The sequence below is a fragment of the Gadus morhua genome, chromosome 4 (assembly GCF_902167405.1).
Source record: "Gadus morhua chromosome 4, gadMor3.0, whole genome shotgun sequence".
Taxonomy (NCBI): domain Eukaryota; kingdom Metazoa; phylum Chordata; class Actinopteri; order Gadiformes; family Gadidae; genus Gadus; species Gadus morhua.
Genome location: NC_044051.1, coordinates 32802329 through 32812878, shown reverse-complemented (window position 1 = coordinate 32812878; position 10550 = coordinate 32802329). Strand labels below are relative to the sequence as shown.

The 10550-nt window shown below is 41.5% G+C and overlaps 1 protein-coding gene across 1 annotated transcript; it reads right to left on the bottom strand.

The window, feature by feature from the left end:
* Positions 1-6635, bottom strand: LOC115542393 (snaclec echicetin subunit beta-like). Its single transcript, XM_030354659.1, has 4 exons — positions 6591-6635; positions 1337-1556; positions 1013-1181; positions 1-395 (listed from the first exon to the last, which is right to left on the bottom strand). The coding sequence occupies exons 2-4, from the start codon at positions 1516-1518 to the stop codon at positions 381-383; spliced, it is 366 nt and encodes a 121-aa protein (XP_030210519.1). The 5' UTR covers positions 1519-1556; positions 6591-6635; the 3' UTR covers positions 1-380.
* Between the last annotated feature and the right edge of the window lie 3915 nt (positions 6636-10550).

Sequence of the window (10550 nt, the reverse complement as noted above, 5' to 3'; positions counted from 1 at the left end):
GAGAAAAAAGCCGACTGGTATTTTATTTAGTCTTTTGACCATCTTGAACTCACAATCTCCACAATTTGAATCAAAAGACTAATGCAATGTCACAACTAACCCTGCTTATAATGATGTTCATGGATTATTTACCTAACTTTTTTACATGTTCAAGCTATTACAGCACTAATACCAAGGATAGACATCTTTCGTGAGTTTGAGAACTATGCCCATAAGGACAAAATGCAGAACTAGCTAGCAACCAGAGACAAGCTCTGAGCCATTGCATTCAGAAACTTCACGATTTAGGACTTGTGAATCATTAGATGCATTCCCAGTGACACCAGCCTAGTTTTGACAAGTTGGTTTCTCTCTTGTGGAACTATAGAAGTACCTTTTCACTACTTCTGTGGGACCTGCGGAAACAGAGATACATGAAGGTCAATGAACGTGGCACAGGAGAAGCCTTGATAACATCCTGATAATATATTTATACAAAAACATTTTTTCCGCTGAGAAACTCCTTAAGTGCATGCTCTTGTTGTAGTTGTTATTTGAATCTATTCCTGAAATAACTGCACTTATGGCAGCGTCTCTACTAATGATAACGTTACCACTCGTTGCTTCGGGAGACGCCACTACTGTTTTGTTAGCGGCGGCCTGTATTCTACGTCATCAACTACGACGCAGTCCCTGAATGGCTCGTATAAATCATCTACCATGACACAGTCCCTGAATGGCCCTGATTACATTGTCATTTCTGGAAACAGAAGACGTCCAGCCCATTTCACTCTATATTCATACTTCTCAGACTTTTCCCAAAAAGGAAGCTTGGCCCTCATACTGTTTCAAACTATTTGTGAATTATGTCACACATGCAAAAAAGCTTAAGAGGAAATTCTTCATTAAGTTCTTATCCGAGGCTCCTTTGTGTGTAGGTCATGAAAATTGGTGCATGCCTGCATATTTGCAGAAGGTTAGGCAATTTGACTTGATAAGGACCTGGTAATGGTTCTATAGGTTGGACACCAACCTGTAAAACAGATGAAGTTAAGATGTTCTTCGCAAGAGCGTTGCCTCCATGTGGATTGTCCCCACTGGACACGCCAGCACAGGGGCTGGAATGCTGTGAGGCTGAGTCCCACTGGGAGAAGTCCATTGGGTCACCGGACATCCAAAACCAGGAGCTTCCTCGAATCGACCTACAGACATTAAAAGAGTTGAAAGAATTAGTGGAAGGTAGAATAACGCAACCAAATATGTCAATTTTTTCCATGGTATTTCTACGTCAAAGTGACGGACAGATGGTCATAGGTAAAGACTTGTTGTCTAATAGACACAAAGGCCTGGTTAGTACCTGCGAAGGCCCACCCAGAGGGGTCTAGTTAGCGGGAAGGGGGCGCTAGCCACCAGCTCATCAACCATCTCCTGGTCCTCTGGGCCCCTGATGCTCAGCAGGTCCCAGTGATAGTCCCTGCAGTAGAACAGGGCGTCTGACCAGCACAGCCGCTTCCCCACTAGTGTGAGGTTCCTCCCCATCGCCTGAATCGTGATGGAGGTAGGAGGAGGTGCCAATTCTGGGGAACCAAGAGACACCGGCGTGGTGAGGGATTTCTACTCTTAGCCCTGTAAGAGTACATTTAGGTAACTTTGAGCAAGACATCCAATCCCTCCCAGCTATTTGACTATAAAGGCATTTAGTAAACACCTTTAAATATTCAATAGCGTCATTAGCATCACTAAATTAATTAATCATTAATGTGGGATGTTTATAAAACACTTTTTTTGGGCAAGATAATAGCTTCAGACAATTCACTACAGGGTCTTTTCAATAACAAAAAGGGACGGTCACAGTCTGAACTCATCACATTTGGGCCCCGTCCACACAAAGCCGTTTCTTGGTGAAACAGCATTAGTCTTGTCCAAATCCTGGGCCCTGTATACAAGAGGTACTGATGCCCCCCCCCCCCTATGGGCTGGTGGATAATTTAAAAATATATATATATATATTTTTTTTAATTATTATTATTTATTTTTTTATTGCCATGGGCCCCCCCCTGCCTTGGGCCCCCCCAGGACTGCCTCACTTTCCCCCGCAGTCCGTCGGCCCTGGTCTTGTGTGTTTCGGCCGACCTTCCAGAAGGATCCTGTACCGGAAAACACACTTTTCTGAAACCATGTCCCAGGGTGGTTTAAAATAAAACCGGACCTATGCGGTTTCGTGTTAGGATTCGTGTGGACACACCTGAAACGCAAACTATGACATCATCACCCCACCCCTCGACCCTCTAGCCTTAGTGATTGGTTAGCCCGCAGCGTCTCAGAAAGACAACAACAAAGATGGTGGACTACATGCTTGTGACGATTCTGCAGCAGATAATGTCCCTTGTTGGGTTGCTGTCTTTACGGAGATATTCCTAAACAGCATCAAAGGAAAATTAATTGTTTTCGCCCGTTTGGACGGGGCCTTGAACTCTATTGATGTGAAAAGCTATGAAGTGTCTTGTGGCTGGCATTCTATACAACTTCTTACATTTTTAAACAAGAGATCACACACCCAGTAGGGTTTCTGTCCGAGCTCACCAGGGAGGCAACATGAATGCGCAGTGCACCCGCACATGCATGTATTTTCTGAAGCGTAGGCCTACACAACTTTTAAAAAAACATACTCGCGTGACGTGTCGTGTGGAGGCGCTTGAATGTACTGCAAAGGAGCCTTCTAGTCAGTTGCCGCACAAGGCGGCCACTGAGGCTCATTTGCTTAGAACGCTATGAAAATAAATAGCTGATTTGTTATTGGTTGCAAGGAGTAGATGCTGCTGGCCGCCCTACCTATGTTTAACATGGTATGGATGATTTGCCTCCAACAGTGAAACAGAATTGTGATTGGTTATTTTTTCTCAAAGGCGGTAAAAGTGAGTTTTGGCCTCTTTGACTCCCTCCAGTGGCTACCCCCGGACAAAACATACTCAGAGTAACGTCGACCAACCTCCTGCCTTGCAAAGGCACTTGGAAAAAAAATTCAACAATTTCATGTAATTATTCATTAATAAACACACACTGCACATAGATAATTTTGAAAAATAAATAAGTTTTAATAATAATTTCATTATCACGTAAATCTTTTTGTTTTTTCGAAAACCACGAGGAGGCATTGCCTCCATTGCCTCCTCAAAGGAACCGCCCCTGCACACACTTAAGGATAGATGAAGATAAATCTAGCTGTTTTGGTCCGCAAGTGTCTTAAGATTTTTTGGAGTGAGAATGGAGTTCCCTAACAATTGAATGGAGGGCACTCCATTCTCCAACAACCCAGTGATGATTCTGAAACCTGGAACTCAATGCAACTCAAATGCCAAATGTGACTTTAGCAATGTTCATGTTTAACAAACCTGGTGGATTGTGGCCATGCTACGCTAGCTGTTGCACTCTTTTTCTTTCAGAACATCTTGATAGCCTGTTCATGTAACAGTGTGAGTTGGAAACTGTCAGCATGGCTCCCAATTGGCCATCATCTTTCCCACCATACTCTGCTTTGTTACTCTGTTTCCAAACAAACATAATATCATTATGATATACTATATATATAAACAGATTCAGTCTTCTACTTGCACTGAATACATGGCTTTCCAGAGTCTGCAATGAAAGAGGAAGGGGCTTTATTGACAATTTCAACTTGTTCTGGGGGCGCAAATATCTTTTCAGAGCAGATGGCCTACACCCAAACAGGTTAGGCTCAAAACTGTTAAGGGACAATCTTCTCTTCTCGCTTTCCCACAAATCTCCATGGTCTGACGCACAGGCCACAGTCAGAGCAAAGGGTTGAGAAGAAGCGAGACTACAGCCTCCCCGACACATCTACTCTGCCACTATCTGCCACACAGATAGCAGACAGACCAAAGACCTTGAAGAGAGACAACAGCCTGCCCGACACCATGGACACCGTGCCTTCCCCCATCGCTGATGCTGGCTTGGCGAGGAACGGCCACCCCCCTCCTCTGCACTCCCCCATCGACGATGACCTCCAGCCTCATCTCTCCCATAGCCACAACAAAAACTCCAGCTCCACTGTCTCCTCCCTTTTCGGTTATCCAGCTGAATTTAAGAAACTGGAATATGTTGGCATCAAACTTGCATCTGTGTCAATCGCCACGTCATGGCCACAGGCTGATAACACCCAAGAGGAGGGAGCCCCAGCCCCCCCCCCCCCCCCCTGTACTGATAGTAGTCCTGAGTATTACTGAGACAAAAAAGGGTTCAGCCGTAGACAAAGTATAAAGGACGTTTCGCATAATCTGCTGAACCCAAGGTTGCCTACGTCAAAACATGGCAACTTTTGCATTCCTGCTGTAACCACTAAGAGAGTAAACAAAGGGAAACAGACACACTGCTAACCTCACAAATCTCATACATATTGCCTCCAAACCAAAAACAACCTTAAAACCTATCAACAACACCATCAGGATGGGTCTACTTAATGTTAGGTCTCTTAATAACAAATCATTTTTAGTTAATGATTTTATTACCACCTCTAAACTGGATTTTATGTTTTTAACTGAAACATGGCTGGAACAAAATAACAGTGCAACCGTTCTGATAGAGAAAGCTCCTCCCAACTATAACTTTTTTGATGCATTTAGATCTGGAAAAAGAGGTGGAGGGGTTGCTGTTATATTTAAAAATGTTTTTCAGGGGAAACAGATGTTATTTGGTGATTTTCCATAATTTGAATACCTTTGTGCTGTATTGAAATGCTCCCCCAGAGTTCTCCTATTAATTATTTACAGGCCACCCACATACTCTGCAAATGTTTTCGATGACTTCACATAATTATTGTCTAGCATCTCCACAGACTTTGACTGTCTAGTTATATCTGGTGACTTCAATTTTCATACTGATGATTTGAATGACAAGTGTGCAAAAAAACTTTTTACCATTTTGGACACATTTGAACTGTCTCAACATGTGTAAGAGACTACTCATTGTAAGGGGCACACTCTAGACCTGGTTATCACAAAGGGCCTCAATGTTTCTGATCTTTTTGTGACTGATCCTTCCTTGTCTGACCACTTTTGTGTTTTCTTTAATATATCTTTTATTCCCGACATACAGACAAAATCAAATACTGTCAAAAAACGGTATATCAAAGAAGAATCTTATGTACTTTTTAAAAAGGCCATCTCCTTACTACCACCTCTCAACCCATGTTCTGCTGATGATCTTGTAGAATACTTTAATTTGAAAATTTTGAAAGTCATGGATGCCATTGCACCTTATATGGTTAAAACGATTTCTGGAAAGCAAAAGGCACCCTGGAGAAAAGCTGCTACTGTAACAGCACAGACAAAAGAATGCAGGTAGGTTGAACGCATCTGGCGTAAAACAAAACTTCATATTCACCATGATATCTACAAAGAGAGCCTCCGTGCCTACAATTTAGATTTAAAAAGTGCTAGAGAAACATTTTTCTCCAATATCATTAAAACCAATGCTAATAATGCCAAAACCCTATTTGCAACTGTTGACAGACTGACCAACCCCCCAACACAAATTCCACCTGATCTCCATTCCACGCAGAAATGCAATGAGTTTGCAGCTTTTTATACTGATAAAATTGAAGGCATCAGACGCGCCATCAATATCTCCACTTCAAACAAAAATGTTGGACTACCACCCTGTTCAGGCAAAAGTAACGTGGCAGGGATGGCATGCTTTAATGTTATAGACCCTAAAACTCTTGTGGAAACTGTGACACAACTAAAGCCATCCACCTGTTGCCTTGATTCTTTACCTACCAACCTCTTTAAGAATGTTTTTGACTGCCTAGCAATAGACATATTGCAGATAGTTAACAACTCTCTCCAGTCAGGCAACTTCCCAAAAGCCCTGAAAACTGCAGTTATTAAACCCCTTTTAAAAAAGCGGAGCCTAGATACCTCTATTATTAACAACTACAGACCAATATCAAATCTACCCTTCAACATCTACATGCTCCCACTAGGGCAAATCATGCAAAATAACAATATTGACCATCATTGCTATGCTGATGACACGCAAATCTATGAATCGCTATCACCAAATGACTATCGGCCCGTAGATCTGTTTTGCCAGTGCATTGAGCAAGTGAAAGACTGGATGTGCCGAAATTTTCTTCAGCTAAATGAGGATAAAACAGAGATAATTGTATTTGGTGCTAAAATGGAAAGGCTTAAAGTAACCCAACACCTTCACTCGCTGTCCCTGAAAACCTCAATCAAAGCCAGAAATCTAGGGGTTATTGTGGATTCTGATTTACATTTCGAAAGTCACATCAAATCAGTTACAAAATCTGCATATTATCACCTTAAAAATGTAGCAAGACTTAGAGGGCTCATGTCCACCGAAGACTTACAAAAACTTGTACATGCCTTTATCACTAGTAAGCTTGATTACTGCAATGGTCTCTTTACAGGTCTCCCAAAAGAAACTCTAAGGAAGCTTCAGCTTGTTCAGAATGCTGCTGCTAGATTTTTAACAAAGACCAAAAACTTTGAACACATTACACCAATTCTTAAATCGTTACATTGGCTTCCTGTAGGTCAGAGAATTGATTTTAAAATCATGTTGCTTACCTATAAATCCCTACATGGTTTAGGCCCAAAATATTTAACTGAAATGCTTCCACTACATAAGCCTTCTAGAACACTAAGATCTTCTGAGACCAATCTGTTAATTATCCCAAGAGTAAACACGAAACATGGGAAAGCAGGATTTAGTTACTATGCAACAAATAGCTGGAATAAACTCCCTGAGGATTAAAGACTTGCCCCAACTCTGAGCACCTTTAAAACAAGATTGAAGACTTTTATGTTTATTTTAGCTTTCTGCTAAATCTTAAATACTTTGCCTTTATTTTACTAAAATGCCTTTTTAACTTTCCCTTTATTTTCTACTTTTTAACTCTTTTGAGAAGAGGTGTATAAGGGTTAGAGTCCTGAGTTTGTATTCGTATAAGGGTTAGAGTCCTGAGTTTGTATTCGTATAAGGGTTAGAGTCCTGAGTTTTTATTTGTATAAGGGTTAGAGTCCTGAGTTTGTGTGTGGGTGGAATTCCAGAATAAGGCCTTTGGTCTGGGTTAGAGTCCTAGAATCTGGGTTAGAGTCCTTGAATAGGAATTGCATGTCATCCAGAGAGACCGTTGATCTGATCTTAAATACATTGCACTTTCAATTTTACTTACTAAAACTTTTAACTTTCAATTAAATTTTCTATTTTTATCAGAAAGATACATGATCTGATACCAGAGAGAAAGGATAAGGGTTACTAGAATCCGGGTTGGAGTCCCAGAGAAAGTACCAAGTTCCTTTAGGTCGGGTTGGAGTCCCGACGCGGTTACCAAAGAGACTGTTGATCTGATCTTAAATACATTGCACTTTCTATTTTACCCATTTCTTTGCATATGTTTTCTTTTACTTATCTATTATTTTATTTTATTGTATGACAATGTTTATATGTGAAGCACTTTGATTCTGCCTTGTGTATGAAAAGTGCTATATAAATAAAGTTGCCTTGGCTTGCCTTGCCTATATATGTTGCAGATTTCTACTGCAATAAAAGTAATGTTTAGCATCAACACAAGTGGATAATGTAAGCAATATGCTACATTTTAATTTGGCAGAACAACGCCCAATGACCAACGATGCACAGTCGGTTTGGCCCTCAGCTGGACGTACGGTAATAAACCTTTCTTAAGCACCAATGATGACATGAAATGAAAGACTGAGTGCCTACCTCCATACACTTTGACCTCACACAACGTCAGGTATGTAAAGGGAAAGGGCTTGTAGAAGTTGACATACATTCCCTCCATTCCCCAGCACTGGACACTCTGAGTCAAGCTGTCTGGAACATTGTGGATGATGGCACACCTGACAGAGAGAGACCACGAGAGAAGATACAGGCTCGGTGAAGGGAGGTCTAAAAAATCAGATGCTAGTAGCTGGTGTGTGTCAAGGTATAGTTAAAGGGGCTGTCAACCCAAAATCCTTCATTATTTTTTGCAACATGGTTACATGTCTTATATGATCTTCAACGCAGAATTCGATGTCGTTTTATCACTGCAACTAAGATAAGACTGCCATTTAGAGAAAATCGAGATAAAAAGAAATGTATGTGCCATACTCCGCCAACCAGTTTTCTCCTACACAATGACAGTAGGCAACTTAGAAAGGATGACAAAGAAGCTGTGGGTAGTATCCATGGGGATAACAGTACCCCTCCCCCCCTGCCCCTCCCCTCCTAGAATTGAACAATCTCATCAGAGTTTGAATGTGAGCTGAAACAGGGGGCTGACTTTAAGCAGAGCACTGGTTGTCTTCTATTTTCTGGGAGTATAATATTCTACGCTATTTAGTAATTTACACCTTTATCCAAAGATAAAGGTACGCTACGTTTTGGCTCAGAGTCAAACCCGATTTGAGTGGAGATCGGGTAGGGTTGGCTGGGGTGATTCACCTTGGGTTGTCATTGCCGTTGTTCACCAGTGAATCGCCGATGTGTATTTCCACGCCATCGAGCCTCTCCATAAATACGTTCCTATTTGTGACCTCGATCACTGACACCCTGTACACACCGTCCAGCTGGAGCCTCCACCATGGATTGTCCTGCTGTTTGGTGTGAGCGCAGCTCTGCTCCCAAAAAGGGCTGCAGCTCCCATCGATGGCCCATCCAGCACCCCCCCCTGGAAAGGCGGAAGACTGAATGGCCGCGCCTCTCAGCGGCACGTCAATGCTTGATGCAGCTTGTGAGTGAGTGAAACCACAGAGCAGAGTTTACCTAGTTGCGTTCTACGGTTCAAAAGCACATTGAAATACTTGCATTGTTTGAATAACTTGCTTCAGCCACTACATGGGGGCACATAGAAATACCTGAACATCCAGGGGACTTCCACAGGTGGAGGAGGACACCTGGTGCATGACAAAATACAAAATGAATAATAATATAATAAAAACGTGACAGGGTGTTCTGTGATTAGAAAATAATCTACGACAGTGGGGGGTGAGGCAGCCGAGGTAAAGGTGAAACAGTGATTCCAGGGACACCTGACTCCTACTTGACATACACACATACATACTTAAATTGCAATATTCAATTGAATAGTTGTGTCTTACCACACCAACACCTTAACCCCTTGAACATTTCCATGGAACTAGAAAATGTTATTCAACAACACTGTCGAATACATAATTGTACAAATAATTGCACAAAGTCAACTATTGTTAAAATCGAATATTACAATTTAAGTACCAATACTACCTATAGATAAATGACTACTGATAGCAAGAAAGTACTGCCTCATCTCATCCTGCATTAGCACTGTCGTACAGAATGAAAATACTATACAATATTACATAATTTACATATAAATGTAACTATTATTCTTCATCCTATGCAGTAGAGATATCAAAGAGACCCAAAATCACAAAAAATGAGGAGAACGCCAAACGTCCATTTCCATTATCTGGCTGGTTAATTTAAATTAATTAAATAAAACTAACTTAACGATAAAAGTAGTGCTTTGTGGAATACCTACCAATGAAACTGCAGATGAGACGACTGGACCCCATGGTTCTGTAGAAACAAAATACCTACTCAGTGACTTACAATAGCTGATTCTAGCCTCCAGATATACCACCCCGCTAAAAAGATCCAATAATCTGACTAAAGTGAAAAAGAATAGATAATTTGAGATGTAACAATAACTCACAACATTAATAACATCACATTACTGTCTTCTGTGGAGCTCAACCAATGAGGAGGTTATGAGTACAGACCAGTAGAAAAACGTTGTCTCTCCAACTTGAAGATACTTACCAGCAAAGCACTTCTGGAGTTTCTAACCGTATTTACTTATTTATTATCAGGGACCGAATGCCTTCATTCAAACAGGCTTCCATTTGCAAGTGCATCCGCCCGAAGACATTTGAAGCATCTTACATAAAAAGGGGGTTTTCGTGATTTTTTATTGGAAAAGGTGTGATTTGTAAATGAGCTGGTTCAAGAATACAAAGACCGCCCGGAGATAAAAACAAAAAAAAAGCAAATTCTGTCAAAATACTTTTGACCGGACCTGTAAAAATAGGTGTGATGACCACTTGAAGTCTAAATTTGAACAAGGGAATGCACTGGGTTAGCCAGAGCATGCCTCCTCAATTACAATTAGGACATTTAGCAGACGCTTTTATCCAAAGCGACTTACATCGGTTAATACACACATTGACACATCAACGGCAGAGTCAACAATGCAAGGCGACAGCCAGCTCATCAGGAGCAGGTCGGATTAAGTGTCTTGCACAGGCACACATCAACACTCAGCTAGGAGGAGCTGGGGATCGAACTAGCAACCTTTCGGTTACAAGACAACTGCTCCTGAGCTAAGCCGACCTCAAATGACCATTATAGTACAAGGACATCCGCAGATTCAAGACAAGGACTTATTTAGGACTTTGTGACTGTGTGCGCCGAGTCTGCCATCCCCTTAGAAGAGCTAAGAAAGTACTATTATTTTGTAGTGAAGCATACAAGCAAACAGG